The sequence below is a fragment of the Apium graveolens genome, chromosome 8 (assembly GCF_009905375.1).
Source record: "Apium graveolens cultivar Ventura chromosome 8, ASM990537v1, whole genome shotgun sequence".
NCBI lineage: Eukaryota > Viridiplantae > Streptophyta > Magnoliopsida > Apiales > Apiaceae > Apium > Apium graveolens.
In genome coordinates, this window is record NC_133654.1 from 263,386,245 (window position 1) to 263,403,404 (window position 17,160).

Here is a 17,160-nt window from a genome sequence, read left to right on the forward strand (position 1 = left end):
ACTACTTGAATCAAAAGAGGGAACCTTCTCCTCATTACTAACATCCTCATCTTCCAACTCTATGACTTCTGCAACTTTACGATGTGGATCTGTTAAGGGCAAACCTTCCACTTCAAGAGGTTCAATGACAACAGCATACACCTCAACATACTGCACTTCTTCATTAATCAAAGTTGTCATCATCCTTATTTTCTCATCAGTTTCTAACATCCCCAGTTCATCCATTCCCTCTTTTGGTGATTTAAAGAACAAATCCACCCCTACTGATTTATGATCAATAGCAGCACTCAACATCCCAACTACTACAAGCATAGACATCAAATCCAAATTGCAGAAATCAAAGTAATCAATCTTATAGTCAACAAATTTCGAGTTCAAATTGTCAAATTGACCTCCATGATATATTTTAATAGTAAAGAAACCAGGATAGTCTGCAATAATAAATCAATAAAAATACATAAACGATGTCAAAAAGGGGGGGTCATCCACTGAGTTGTTTAACTAGGGCAAAATCACTTTCTATTAGTCATGCACAGAGTATATGGGTCCATTCAAAAGCAATAAACAATATTCCGACACCAATAAACATAGACAATAAAATTCGGGACCACATCAGCAATATTCTACTCTAACATAAAGTAAGTAATGAATTAAACTGTAAAGAATTACCCTAATCACTTAATTAGGGCATGGAAAGAATTACCTTTGTAATTAGGGCACTCAACAGCTCCGTATTTTTCCAACTCACTCCTAGGTCGCATAAACCACTCCATCTCACTCAAAAACCACTCCAACTCAGCTCCGTCGATTGAGAATTGTTAACTAGGGTTTTAGTAAGTAGAGAGACTACGATTTAGTAAAGTAGAATATGTTTAAGTGGGTCGGTTTCTATTTCTTTATTTGTTTTAAACTTGTTTTACCAAAATACCCCTTCATTTTACAGGTTTTTTTTTATTATTTAACGGTGCTAAGTTAACGGACTAGACGGCAGCCAAATTTTTAAAATGCGGGAATGAACTTCAACCAATATTCCGTCAAAATAAAAATTCGGCTTAATTTTTGAAAATCGGTATATACTACAGCCACACCCCTGTAATTTACTCTAGTTTCTAAGACTAGCTATCGTGGATGAAAGTGTGAGAGCAATATGTGACTCAAACACTATGCAGGAAGGAAAATTCTGCAATAAGTCGTCTAAGCTACTTAAATTTTAGATCAAATTTGCAAAAATTTTACTACAAACCGCAACATATTCGCAAATGTTTAGTTATATTCAAGTAAGAGAAAAAGAGAGTGAGAGGGGTATATTGTCACTTACCAGGATAAGAGCTTTAATACATTATTTATCCAATTTTATGAAATTTTGTACTCATTTTTTGCTACAAGTTCGTAAAGTTGCTAGTGTTAAGTAATCAGTTCATCTAAAATTTTAAGGTTGTAGAAGAAGACCCGAACAATATTTTATACTCTTCAACACTCCTCCTCAATAGTACGATGCGTTTCAATACGATTGACAACAACAAATATAACCAATACCAACACCCGTACTAATAACAAATATTTAAATTAAATAAATGGGGGTGGGAGAACTCGAACCCGAGCTCCTCCCTAAACCGAGCTCCGATACCATGTTAAGTAACCAATCCGTCTAAAATTTTAAGGTTATAGTGGAAGGATCGAACAAGATTTTATACCGTTCAACATCTGAAACGCTCTTACTCTCTGTGGTGGAAGGATTTCGAAAGGGGCCAGAACTAAAAATATGTAGTGTTCATTTTTAAAAGTTAGTTGAGATTTATATCAATTTATCCAAGTTTTTGTCTCCAAACTAAACACGGTAATTTTATGGACAGTTCTAGGGTTGTTGATGGATCAGATCCGGATCGGTCGACCTTGATCCGTATCCTGATCCATCTAATTTTATCAGATTTGGATTCATATCGGATTTTAGTCGGATTTTTTCTAGTCCGATCCATATCCGAAAATATCAGGACTGGAACTCCGATCCATTTATATTTATAATTTTTATTTTTGATTTATAATTGTGCATAATTCTCTTCTCGCCAAGTTTAGTCTTTTCCGGTAGATATACGTCCATAAATATTGTAGATAGAATGAATAAATTGATTAATTAATAATAATAATAATAATAATAATAATAATATTTAAGATGATAGCATAGTAAGGAATTTATTGATGCAGAAATTGTGTAACAGAGAATAAAATTTCATGCATGATTCTACGAAAACTCAAGGTAATTGATGGATAATAAATAAGAAACGTGAAGTCAAAGATTTACGGACTCACATGAACTCGGAACATACTTCGTTTGCAGAACCTGTGACCGGAGCGGACAAGAAAAGTGACAGTTTCAATCTTCTGTTATCTAAATTAGTAATATAGTATATTTATTAAAATAATTAATATTATATGATAAATATATAAAAATATAAATAAATAAATGTATATATATAATCGGATTGAATTATTAACGGATCATATTATATTAAATCCATATTATATATTTATCGGATCGGATATTTTCCGGATCAGATTATTTTCAGATCAAATTTTATTTTAAGTGATCCATATTTGTTCTATTAGTTTTCGGATCGTATCAAACTGAATATCTGATCCATTGACATCTCTAGACGGTACGAAAAAAATGATATGAAAATGACAAGGACATAAAATACAACATTCTGATCTAGGGCTGAGGATTCGGTCGGTTCGGCCCAAAACCGAACCGAATAGATCGAAAAAAACAAATTATCATTTTTTCTTGGACCGGGCCGGACCGAAATTGTAATATGGACCGGACAGAACCGAACTGAAATAATTCGGTCCGGTTTTGGACCGAACGGACCGATTTTTTTTCAAAAATAAAATTTTATTAAAATTTTAAACCAAATTATTATAAAATCTAAAAGATATTTAAAATAAGGTGATATATAGAGTGCTAAGAGTTTATAAATTCAATTACAAATTAAAAATTATGATTATAATTTTTAATATATATGTAAAATGTATATAATATAAAATAACAGTATTTATAATTTGGTCGATTCGGTCTATTCGCTCCGGACCGAAATATTTTTTAAAAGAACCGGACCGAACCGAACCAAATTTTATTTCGATCTATTCGGTACGGACCGAATAGACCGAATTTCGTAAAAATCAGAACCGAACCGTACCGAATTAGCACGGTTCGGTTCGATTTTGCTGAGCTCGGATCTAATATTTTGTATGGCTTTACTTAGGATATATGACACAACAAGAAAATATATGACATTTCTTGAACTTAAGTCTTAATAATTTAGTTGCTAATATAATGTTGAGAAAGATTTATTGTGTTGTTTGTTTAAATGTGAAATATATATGTTAAATAATTTACTTGTAGAAATGGAAAATTAAATTATTGTTAAATAATAGAAAATAAGTGGAATATTAAATTAGAATTATAAAAAGAAAGAAGAAAATTAAATTAAGAATATGAAAATGATGAAAAGACCAAAACCAAAACGGGGTCCATAATGAGCTAGTCTTACTTTATACTGGGCCAAATGCAAATGTGGCCTTAAAAGTATATGGCCTCATTTGGTCTATAAAACAAATGGGCTAAAGAATTTCATGGGTTTACTTGAAAAATAAAAAGTACTTATTATATCCTTCTATATAAGCCTAATATGAAAATTATCCAGAATTTTGATTGTAGCCATATATTTGTATGCCTGCAGTGTTACAGATTTCGGAAATCGGAACTATTCGGAAATCGGAACTATTCGGTTGAGGTACCGATTTATGATTTATCGGACGATTTTTAAAAAATCGGATGATTAATCGGCGATTTATCGGAAATCGGTCAAATCAAACAAATATTTTTGACCGATTTTTGAGCGATTTATCGGCGATTTTTGAAAATTCGGCCGATTTCTATAACAGAGTATGCTTGTCGAAGAAAACCATATATTTGTATGTCAAAATGATAAGAATCGTTAAATAAATATATTTCGGTCCTAAAGAATCGTTAAAACTGTAGTCAACGGTCACGACATGTCCTCTATGTGATCCTAATTTTTCTGCGATAATGTACCGAGCTAAATGTCTTATTCGAGAAGCCTATCTAAAGAGGGAACTCGGCCTTTTTCATGTCTCCTGACTGGTCCTAGTAATCTGGACCATTAACGATGTAGATATAGATACCACCCTTTTACTATATTTTTGTGTCTGCGCAATGTAGCATAATCATAAAATCAAGAGAAATTACCCAAAATACTAATTTTTCTAAATTTTTTAACGATTTTATTATCTTTTGAATTATTTTATAAAAGTACGGAATTAAGCACAATAAATGAGATATGAAACTAGTTGAATCGAGTTTTTTTTTGTTCCATTTAAGGTTGTATGAGGTTGCATGTTCAGAAACTCGTCGAAAATTGCACTGCAGTTGATTCCAGTTGCAAAAAATCGTATTTTTGCAAATGAAAAAAGTATTTTTACAATTTATTCTAAAAAACAGTATTTTTACAAAAATATTTTTAGGCGTGGTATTTTTCAAAAAAACCCCAAAATCAATTATCTATCTAAATTTATATGTTTAACATGTTAAGATAATGCATGTAATACAATTAGTCTCTTCTCCTAACATCTCGAGTTCTAGGCTGAATCTCAAAAAAATGATCACTCCGCCAAATGAAATTCAAACATAAATAGCAAAAAACGACACTTAAAATGAAACAGATTGAATATTATTGTGATAGAGGACGATAGATGATGCACAAGCACGTGTGTGGGATTAATTAAAAGTAGACGCAAATCATACGACATACATGTGATGGACCGATAGAGAAATGCTGAAAATGCATATGTGATAGAGGTGAGTTGAGGGCTTTACAAGTGATCAAGATAAGGAGACAGTTGAGGGTCATGAACCAAACAACTTGTCTTGCCACTAGTACTAAGCATCACAGTATTGGCCAACTTTTGCCCTAATCCACACCCTCCGTCACAAAAAAGTTACAAAATGCCAAGTGTCAAATTTTTATTGGCTAAATAAAAATGGGCCCCCTTACATTTACATCAAAAGCACCAATTAAATCATTTTAAACTATCAAATCAACCATGACACATCATTTTGTAACAATTTTTTGTGCATTTAGCACTGCTCTTACATACCCAAAACATCCGTATACACAAAGGAGGATCTAGTAAGGAACATAGTGGGGCACGTGTCCTTGCTAAAATAAAATTTTATATTTTTTGTCATTTTTTTACAAAAATATATGAAAGTGCCCCAAAAATTGAAAAATATAAAAATGTATTCATAAAATATAATCAGTGTCCCACAGAATTTAAATCATGGATACGCCCTGCATATACACACAATGCATGGTTGATGATATGAATAGAACTCATAAAAGCAATAACAAATGCAGTAGGGCTGATCAACTGTCACCATTAATGAACAGTCAACATTACACCAACATTTGCCTTTTTACATATTGTTTAGTTTGTTTTCCAAACTATATGAAACGTACAGAACATGAAACTTGGGGCAACATATATGACATACTGGACTCACTAATATCAACATTTGTGGCTGCGAAGTGTTTACTTCAAATCGCGTTGTGCATAGTACCAGACAGCATCGATGTGATCCATGCTGCTAGTGACCACCCTCCCTCAAAGAATTAGCCTTTTTACTGTACTTGATAGTTTCTGGAGGAACTAGGAACGAACTTTCGCAGGAAGGGGCGGCCCTCGAGTTCATGGGCACTTAGGTAAAATCAGTTTTCGGGATCCTATATTTTACGGTTTTCGGAATAATAAAAATTCGAAAATTTTAGAATATTTCGTTATTGATGCCCTTATACTCGGTTTTTGCTGCCTATAATCCTATAGCTGAAATCTTTAACTATATAAGACTCAGTTTTTGCCCGCCTATAATTCTACAGCTGAAATACTTTACTAATGCTTCGTTTGGGAGTGCTGTTGAAAACTGCTGTGCTGTGAGAAAAAAGTGCTGTTAGGAAAATTAGATGATGGTTTGGTAAATTTTTTTAATTTATTCATATTTTGAGATATAATATATATAAATAATGTTTTTGAAAAAGTCTGATGATGAAACTGATAACTACTTCTTGCAAAAGCTATAAACAGCTTTTTCCAAAAGCATGGGGACATGTTTTTGCTAACAGTAGCTTTTGGATCAAAAACACTTTTCAGGACAGTAGCTTTTAGAATTTATCAAACACCTTTCTGACAGGTTTTCAGCAAAAAACTATTGTAGCTGTCTGCAACAACAAAGTTAACATTGAATGGGACAGCTTTGTATGAATCATGCATGATTATGTAGAATAATTAACGAACGATTATCTAAAGTAGTCCAAAAAAGAGAAGTCATTATCAGAAGAATGACCCATTGTAACAATGATAATAATGATGCACGAGACGAGATTTGCATGTTGTGAGGTTGAGATACACATAAGTATATTGTTTTAGTGACTGTATCGGCTGGCCAAGTGTCGACACAAGTTGAAAGCTAAACTAATTATTCTCCACTATGAGAATAAAGTGAGATAGTAAAAAGAATCCAAAGTCACTCCATAAACATCTGCAGTTTTATCACATAATTCCCCAACGTCGATAACTCGATATTTGATTATTGAATAATTTCATCGACCAGCTCGAACTGAACTCGATGTAATTAAACTTTCAAAAAATCTCGTCCGAGAACTTGTATAGAGAAGTATTAACGGTTCGTGATAATCATAATATATCTTTGATCTCAATAAATAATTATGATCTCTTATTCTAAAATATTCATTGGTCGAGATTTGGAAATATTTAGTAAGAAAAGGGAGTACTTTTTTATAAATAAAAGTCTTACTATTTTAGCAAAAAAAATGATATCTATATATTATGATCATTGATGAAATTATTCACTAATCGAGTATAGATAAATGGATACTATTTTTCGTATTCTAAAAATATTCATTTATCGGGTTTTGATGGTATATAGTATGGAAATAGACTGCTTTTATTTCTATTTTTGCAAAAAGAAATTAAATTGATATATTTAAACTCGTTGAACATGATCTATACTAAACTATAATAACCGAACAGGGGTATAATTTATAGTTTGGTTAACCCTATTTTTGTTATCCCTTTCGATCACGACCGTCAGATTTCTTAACCAAATGATCATAACCGTTAACCGTTAGATCCGAATACTAAAAAAAATACACCAACCAAGATTACAGGTTCGAATCCCGTCAACAACAAATATTTATATTATTATTTATAAAATTACAAATAAATTTATAGGTTCGAATCCTGCCAATAACAAACATTAATATTAATATTTATAAAAAAAATACACTAACCAAGTTCACAGGTTCGAACCCCGCCAACATCAAACATTTAATTATTATTTATAAATAAGGTTAATGGTTCAAATCTCATCAACCATATACTATTTTATACTGTACTATTTGATTTAACTTAAAATTATACACAATCAAATTATAATTATATTGTTATTAATTTACGTATTTAATTATTTTTGTTAGAATTTCAATAAAATCATATAAAATAAAAATAAAAAAATTTAAATATTAACGGAACCCGTGCATCGCACGGGTTTTAAGCTAGTACTTTATTAACGAACAAAAAAGTACTCTGCTGGGTGAAAACGAAAGAGTACAAGTAAAACTTAAGTAAATCTGCCCCCACTAATTGATGAATCTAGCTACTCATCATGCTTCACATGAGTAATCTGAAGGAACAGTGAATAGCAAACCTACTTTCACCTTTGTGGTTGAGAAACATTTGTAGCCTAATTAAGCCTTTGAAACAGACGTCTAAGCAAAAGCCTGCCCTCTCGAGTTATGGTTAATCAAATGTACCTTAATTACACTTACCTCAGTAACAGTGACACAACCTAACATATGTAATCAAATCATTAATCTCAACAAACATGAAGAGAGGAGATGCTGATGGGATTAGGGCCCCTTGTTCCTGTTAGATTAAGCTATAATCAAGATACTCTTGTTATTTACAGCCCAAATAATTTCTGTAACACGGCATGCAAACAGAATAATAGGGTGGTAATCACTACTAGAAATCTGTTAATAGACATCGTCAGTTAGACATCGGTTGCTTGTGCGACCAGGGGCGGATCTAGTAAGCGGTACCGGGGACACGTGTCTTCCCTAAAATTAAAATTTAGGTTTTTTCACAATTAAATTTTATGAAAATATATAAAAGTACCCCCATGAAATTCAAAATCATAATACCGTTTTTTCAAAATTTGCTTGATGTACCCCTAAAAATATATTCCTGGATCCGGCCATGTATATGACTAATGGGACTCATTTTTTAATATCGAAAAGCTAAGTTTACTCGTGCTGCCGAATAATATCGAAATAGAATAATACCACGATAGGGTATGTAATAACATACGTCTGTTGTATACCAGGCCTCAATTTTATTTTACGCGTCGTACATTGCTATAAATACAAGATAGAATGATGTTCATAGAGATGGTGCAATAGCTTAGCACTATCTAAAGTGACACTCCATCACTCCTCTCTCAATCTTCACAAGGAATCCACTCCCAGCAACTTCTCTTTCAAATTTCTCTTGAAACATAAAATCCTCGAAACTATTACACTCGAAACAAATTACATACGCAGTTTAACTTCGAGATCAAGGGCAAATTATCAGTCATGTCCATCCAACAAGTACCCGAAAGAAGTCACAAGAAATCTTATCACAAATGGCATGACTTAGAAGCTGCAAGATATTTCTCCGGTGCCAACGAAGTTTCTGGTCATCAAAAAATGTCGAGATCTGGGGGAAGAATTAGCCTGGACATTCCGATGATGAGTAGTACAAGAAGCTCAGCATTTCAGTCGCAAACTCATCAACACAATCATGCAATGACAGAAAAGGCAACAACAACAACAAAAGAGAAGAAACACAAACAGCCTCATTCACCAGGTGGCAGGCTCGCAAGTTTCTTGAATTCGATTTTCAGTCAAACTTCTTCGAAAAAGAAGAAATCCAAATCTTGCTCTGCACAATCGATAAAAGATGAAGATCATGACAGCCCTGATGTGAGGAGAAAGAGGAGAAGCAGCATCAGCCATTTTCGCAGTACTACTAATATTTCTTCCTCTGCAGAGAATTCGAGTTCAGAATTCGCAACTCCTCGGTGTACTGCAAACACTCCTGCAAAAAATAGTTTCAAGGAGTTCAAAAACTTTCTTGATCATCACAAGCCAGCAGTACTACTCAATGTGTCCAAAAACAACTGTCCTATTAAGTCCTCGGCTTCACAAAAAGGTTTGCATCATAATTATAGTACCACGGAAATTAGCAAAAATCGCGATAATACTAGGCTAGATGATGATACCTTCAAGTTTTGCACGACAACTACGACAACTAAGGATAATCAATTTCCTTTCGAGAAATGCAAGATCTTTGGTAACGGATATCTGGATCACGACATAAATCAATCATCCGAAAGAAATTTCAGGAACTTTGTCGATGAAATCGACGATGGTGCAGATAGTGATTCAAGCTCAGATCTATTCGAACTGCAAAACTTCGAATTGGGTGGATGTTATTCAAGTGGACTTCCTGTCTACGAGACTACTCATATGGAAAGCATCAAGAGAGGTGCACCTATTACTAGCGGTGCTTTATAAATATTTACTACTTTGCATTTATCTTACACACATGATCACGTTCATAGATCTGCAAGAGAAGTTTCTTGTTTTTATATTTTTTCGTACTTTTGGGGCTAATATGTGGCCTTTGATCCGATTTTCGCACAAGTTATTCGAATATTTATATATGCATATCGTTTGGAATGTTTATGTTTTCTTGCTTGACGTTGGATATCTTGTGGAATACAAGAGCATTACAAATGTAGTACTTGTTGGAATATTTATTTAAATCTAAATATGATTATTTGTTTTTTGTTATTTGTAAGAATAAACCAGATGTGTATACGTGGTTGTATGCAGCTAGAACGGTTCATAGTAGTTGAGTCTTTTTAGGAGAGTCGCGGAGATAAACCAGGTATGTAGTTCCTGGTTTGTAGTACTGGTTGTTAACGTTTAAAACATTCTATATGCATTGTTTTCAGTTATTTTCTTAAAGTGTAATCCATTCAGAAATAATATACAAGCAAGTTTGCTTATTGAAAGTCTGTATTACTATATCTACATCCTTTATCTGGTATCAGAGCTTGATACATACGAACTGCCTGCACACTCATGGAACCCAGCAAACCAAAGTTGGGCTCATTCGGCTTAAGTTATCCAATGCTCACTAAGACAAACTATACCGCATGGTCACTGAAAATGAAGGTTTTCATGCAAGCCCATGGCATCTGGGATGCAATAAAACCTAAAGATCCAAAGGCAGCTGTCGAGGAGAAGGTGGATAAACGTGCAATGGCCCTAATCTACCAAGGAATTGCTGAGGACCTGTTGTTGTCAATCGCAGAAAAGAAAACCTCAAAAGAGGCGTGGGATGCCATTAAAACAGTGCATCTGGGTGCATATAAAGCAAAGAAAGCGAAAGTTCAAACTCTCAAATCAGAGTTTGAGGCCCTCACTATGAAGGACGCTGAGCAACTTGACGATTTTTGTATGAGGCTGAACGGTTTAGTAACCAATATACGTGTTTTGGGAGAGGAGGTTGAAGAAGCATACGTGGTCAAGAAAATTCTGCGAGCTGTACCCACCAGATTTTTGCAGATAGCTTCAGCCATCGAACCGTTCGGAAACCTGGAGCAAATGTCTGTTGAGGAGACAGTGGGCTCTCTCAAGGCCCATGAAGAACGAGTACGTGGGAAAGCTGAGAACAGTGAACAACAGCTTCTTCTTACCGAAGAAGAATGAGTTAGAAGGGAGAACAAGGAAAGCCAGTTATTACTCACTCGGGACGAGTGGCTGAAACGAGCAAACAGAGGCAGTGCTCGAGGCCGAGATGAAACAAAGGGAAGACACTTCCCCAGAGGTGGCCGTGACAGGTCCAAAATACGTTGTTTCAATTGCAGTGCTTACGGACACTATGTTGCGGAGTGTCGTAAGCCCAGGCGAGAAAAGGAGCAAACACATGAGGCTAATTTAGCCCAGGTAAATGATGATGAACCCACTCTTTTGCTGGCAAAATGTCAAGAGGTCAAGAATGAGATGATCTTGCTGAATGAAGGAGGAGTGAGTCCAAGATTGAACAAAGCAGGGCACGAAGGACAAAGGGACACGAGTGTGTGGTACCTTGATAATGGGGCTAGTAACCACATGACTGGCCACCGTTATAAGTTTACTACATTGGACGAAGAGGTGAGAGGAAGAGTCAATTTCAGGGATGGATCTACAGTTGAAATTCATGGGAAAGGATCAATCAACCTCACAATGCAGGACAACAAGGAATGTACTCTCAGGGATGTATATTTTATTCCTAGCTTGTGCAATAATACAATTTCATTGGGTCAGTTGTCTGAAGGTGGTAGCAAAGTAATTATTAAGGGAGATTTCTTGTGGGTGTATAATGAGAAAAATGATATGATAATGAAAGTGAAACGTGCAGCAAATAGGTTGTACAAGGTTTTAACAAAGGATGTTAGTGGGATGTGTTTGTTAACAAAAGCAGATGACGTGACCTGGCTTGGGCATGCACGGCTTGGTCATGTAAACTTTAACTCCATGAATTTGATGTCCAAGAACCGAATGGCATATGGCCTACCTATCTTCACTCACCCAAAGGAAGTATGCAACGGTTGTTTGATGTCTAAACAGGCAAGACACCCGTTCCCTACACAATCTGCTTTTAGTGCCAAGGAACGACTGGAACTCGTTCATGGAGACATTTGTGGTCCTATCTCTCCACCAACACCAGCTGGTAACAAATACTTTCTACTACTTATTGATGATTTTAGTCGTACAATGTGGGTTTATATGCTCAGGACAAAGGACAAGGCACTGGCACATTTCAAAGTGTTTAAGGCACTGGTGGAAAAGGAATCAAACCAGCATATTAAAGTCTTTCGCACTGACAGTGGAGGAGAATTCTGCTCAAACGATTTTGCGAGGTTCTGTAATGAGATGGGAATTGTCCGTCATTACACAGCTCCGTACACTCCACAACAAAATGGAGTTGTGGAGTGACGCAACAGAACTGTGGTCGCTATGGGGAGAAGTCTACTAAAAGAAAGAAACATGCCTTCATACATAGGGGGAGAAGCAATAAGGCATGTAGTCTATCTCCTAAACTGAGTGCCAACCCGAGCTGTCGAAGGTGCAACTCCGTACGAGTCCTGGTCAAAGAAAAAACCACATGTGGAATATCTCAAGGTCTTTGGCTGTATTGCATAAATGAAAGTCCCAAAGGTGCATACAACTAAGCTAGATGACAGAAGCACTTGTGTCGTGCATCTTGGAAGATAAGCAGGTACAAAGGCTTACCGCATGTTCAACCCTGACACAGGAAGTGTGCATATCAGTTGGGACGTTGTCTTTGATGAAGCAAAGGGATGGAACTGGAGTGATACAACTAAAGGTGATACACATGTGCCAATTTCATTCACTGTGGCTGTAGTGTTTTGCGAAGAAATTCAGGACGAGGAAACGTCGAGTGACCAAGGCACACCTCGAGTAGAAAATATGAGAGATGACAACTGGTCAGGTGAAGCACATTCACCTCAGTCTGTTGTGTCACAGACCCCTCAGTCCCGTTACGAGGTGTTGAATGAAGAGAATTACGATGACAATAAGCCACCTTGCCATTACAGACTACTCCGGGATATATATAACGAGACTGAGCAGCAGGAATTGGATGATGAACTAGCTGATGAACTGCTGTTAGCAGGGGTCAATGAACCAGTTCATTTCTCCCAGGTAGTGAAAGAAAATTGCTGGAGACAGATCATGGACTGTGAAATCGAAGCTATAGAGAGGAACAAGACCTGGGAATTAACAGACCTGCCACCTGGTCACAAGTCAATTACTCTGAAATGGGTATACAAAGTCAAAAAGGATACTGATGGGAAGATTTTGAAGCATAAGACACGACTCGTCGCAAAGGGATACGTACAGAAACATGGCATTGACTTTGAAGAAGCGTTTGCCCCAGTAACAAGGATGGAGACAGTGAGACTTCTACTAGCATTGGCAGCAAATAACTCGTGGGAAGTTCATCATTTTGATGTAAAATCAGCGTTTCTCAATGGTAAACTATATGAGGAGGTGTATGTTCAACAACCAGAAGGGTATGAAAAGAAAGGTGAAGAGCATAAAGTCTACAGGTTATTCAAGGCGTTGTACGGACTTCGACAAGCCCCTCAAGCTTGGTACAATCAGCTGAATAAGTGCTTGGAAAAACTTGGGTGTATCAAATGCCCGTTGGAACATGCTGTGTATACAAAAAGGGAGGGCGATGAAACATTGATTATAGGTGTGTATGTAGATGATTTGATCATCACGGGCACGAGTGTACACAACATTGTTCAATTTAAGGCATAAATGAGCAAAGAATTTGAGATGTCAGATCTTGGAATGCTGAGTTATTATCTTGGTATTGAGGTAAAACAAGGAGCAGGGCATATTGAGTTAAAACAGGTTGCATATGCAAGGAAGGTGTTGGAAAAAGCTGGTTTATCAGAATGCAACTCAGTCAAGTATCCGATGGAACCAAAAGTCCAGCTACACAAGGATGAGACCGACAAGGCTGTGAACTCTACGGACTACAAAAGCATGGTGGGTGGTTTGAGATACTTAGTGCATACACGTCCTGACATTGCATATGCAGTGGGTTTGGTGAGCAGGTTCATGGAGAGACCTACTGTCTTGCATTTGAACGTAATAAAGAGGATTATGAGGTACGTGAAGGGGACATTAAATTATGGACTGGTGTATACTCGAGGTCGAGGTGATTATATGCTCTCTGGTTTCTCCGACAGCGACCTTGCAGGTGATATTGTGGACAGGAAATCAAGAGGAGGTATGGCTTTTTATCTTGATGAATCATTAATCACGTGGGTGTCTCAGAAATAGCGATGTGTGGCGCTGTCATCGTGTGAAGCTGAGTTCATGGCAGCTACGGCTGCAGCGTGTCAAGGGATTTGGTTGCATAGCTTGTTAAGTCAGATCATGAACATTAAAGCTGGGTCAGTAGTACTTTATATTGATAACAGGTCTGCTATAGACCTTGCTAAAAATCCAGTATTCCACGGGCGTAGTAAACACATAGATGTGCGCTACCATTTCATCCGAGAGTGTGTAGAGAAGGGTTCCATAGTTATCAGACATGTTTGCACAGAAGCACATCGAGCAGACATCCTTACTAAGCCCATGTCGATTGTTAAGTTTGAGAGAATGCGTCAGCTATTGAGAGTTAAAGAACTTAATCATTTTTAGATTAAAGGGGAGTTTGTTGGAATATTTATTTAAATCTAAATATGATTATTTGTTTTTTGTTATTTGTAAAAATAAACCAGCTGTGTATACGTGGTTGTATGCAGCTAGAACGGGTCATAGTAGTTAGTCTTTTTAGGAGAGTCGTGGAGATAAACCAGGTATGTAGTTCCTGGTTTGTAGTAGTAGCTGTTAACATTTAAAACATTCTGTATGCATTATTTTCAGTTATCTTCTTAAAGTGTAATCCATTCAGAAATAATATACAAGCAAGTTTGTTTATTGAGTGTCTGTATTACTATATCTACATCCTTTAGTACTAACATGAATATTATCTTTGTAACAAATAAAATTGAAGTTAACCTTGAGCTAGTATCATGATTATCAACTATATGTAACAGTGCATGAATAGATATTCTACCAAATTTGTCAAATATAACAAGTAACAATCAATATTACAAGCTGTTAAAAAAAATCAAGCTAGTGGATCTTACACTCTAAGCACCAATTGTTGTTTGATTAAAACACAGGTATCTTTGTAATAATACACATAATTAATGTTAAAATTTACTTCCTCTGTTTTTTTATCTGACATTTGACTCTTGTGCAAACATTTCTAAGTTCTTTGATCACATAATTAGAATAATAATTTTTAAATTTCCTTTTTGCGAATAAAAGTATATAATTAAAACTTTAATTTATAAAAAAAATAAAAAATTATTATTTTATATATACAGTCAAAGGACTTAAAATTGTCCACAAAAAAGTCAAACGACATATAAAAAAAAATAGAGAAAGTATAACGGTACCATTGTAACGGTAGTCAGAAGAAAAGGAAGAGCATTATTATCGTAAAGTCTTGGAATCTAGATGGGATTTGCACTTTTAATCAGCTGGCCGATCAAATCAATTAAGATTTGTGGTGTTATTAATATAATAAAATTAATACGATGTGAGTCTGGCTTTACAAAGCCTGTGCATGCATACAAACAAATGGTCAGTTAATTGAGCAATCAAAGGAATTACAAATCTTAGGTGATGATTACAGCTTTTGCAAAGTTTAAGCAAATCTACAGAAAGATCTATTATACAAATGATTAGAGTCCTTACCTTTAGGTTTAGCTAGGTTTTGATCACTTTTTCACAAGCTATACTACTGATCTACACCCGTGCGGATTAAGCTTGTTAAATATTGTGTTTAGCTCTAATTTTTTGTTCACATGCTTTGGCGTGTTTAGGAAAAACCGATACTCACCTGTCTCTCCCATTTGTTTACCCTTTTTTTTTCGAATATCACTTCCAAATGTTTTTATTTCAAAAAATTTCAAAAATAGTACTACCTCTATCATAACCATTTATTTACATTTTTCTTTTTGGGATGTCACATCTAATTCTTTACATTTCAAAACTTATCAAAAATATTCAATGGGTCCCACCACTTTCCCTACTTTTCCTTCCTTTTCACACTACTTTTACTCCACTATCATACTTTTATATATTAAAAAACAACGGGTCCCGCCACTTCACCCACTTTTCTTTCTCTTTTTCACTACTTTTTACATATTTCTTAACCTACGTACTCAAATCAAACGTAAAGAATTGGCTGGGACGGAGGGAGTAAAACTTTTATAATATAAAAATTTACTACATCCACTAATTCTCTTCATTATATCCACTTTATATATATAATATTAATTGGTCTCAATACTTTACTCATTTTTTTAATTTTCCTCCACTTCTTTATCATTTTTCTTAATTTTCGCGCTCAATTCAAATGTAAACAAATGGGAGGGACGGAGGGAGTATTTGTATATTTCAGTGACGTTTGTATTTCTAACGTCCGGTCAATACAAGCGATTATTGTAATATATAATATCAAGGAAAATTTCCGATATATTTTCAATAGCAATTTGATTTTATTGGATTTATATTTCTAGAAAACAAGAGTTGGCATAAAATTTCTGACGGTACATGGACATTAAAAGTTATGAATCAACTCTGCAAAAAGATTTCATGTTGTTTAACTATCAATTTTCCAATTCCATAACCAAAGTTCGTATTTGACTATTCCATTTCCGAACAGAAGATATTCAGAACGTACAATATCATACTCAGAGCTTCATTTTCGCACCATTACATTTGGTTCTCAAACAATGCTAAACAAAAATCAAAATATTAAAAGTGATAGATCAATGTTAGAACATTGTTTGCAGATGGTTGGAGCAGCATTCTCCACCATGCACCTAGCTGCAGCTAGAGGTGGCCAGACGATCGGGCCGGCCGTGCCGTGCCGAATTTCCGGCGAGCCGATTCAGTTAGCAAGTAACCCGTGGACGGCACGCAAAAGGGGCCGAGCCGAGCCGATCCGTGCCGGTTTGATAAAATGATAACCCGGGATCGGCTCGTGAATTAGGCGAGTTATCCGAATTAGTCGAATTCAGCGAATCCGAGCCGGTTCGTTCGTGCAGGCGAGTTAGGCGAATTCAACTTTGCAAACCGTGTGTGACTGTGCATGTCTGTGTATGTCTGCGAATTCAACTCGGTTTTTTTTTTATTATTATTATTATCAATGTGCATGTCTGCTCTGCTGTGTCTGTGTGTGTGACTGACAAGACAAGTGACAACTCAAATATGAATACCAATTACCAACTTGTACAGCTAGAATCAAAATTAACTATTTAGATAATATTTAAATGGCAAATAAAATTCTGATTTACAAATTGATTGTAAA

The 17,160-nt window shown here is 35.5% G+C and overlaps 1 protein-coding gene across 1 annotated transcript; it reads left to right on the forward strand.

Annotated features, from left to right (window-relative positions):
• The first annotated feature begins 8,530 nt into the window (after nucleotides 1–8,530).
• Nucleotides 8,531–9,990, forward strand: LOC141678820 (protein BIG GRAIN 1-like E). The gene has a single exon (XM_074485226.1). The coding sequence runs from the start codon at nucleotides 8,730–8,732 to the stop codon at nucleotides 9,711–9,713; it is 984 nt and encodes a 327-aa protein (XP_074341327.1). The 5' UTR covers nucleotides 8,531–8,729; the 3' UTR covers nucleotides 9,714–9,990.
• Nucleotides 9,991–17,160: the final 7,170 nt, after the last annotated feature.

What these genes read in the sequence shown, in the direction of transcription:
- LOC141678820 (XM_074485226.1), top strand. Translation starts at nt 8,730, where the DNA reads ATGTCCATCCAACAAGTACCCGAAAGAAGTCACAAGAAATCTTATCAC.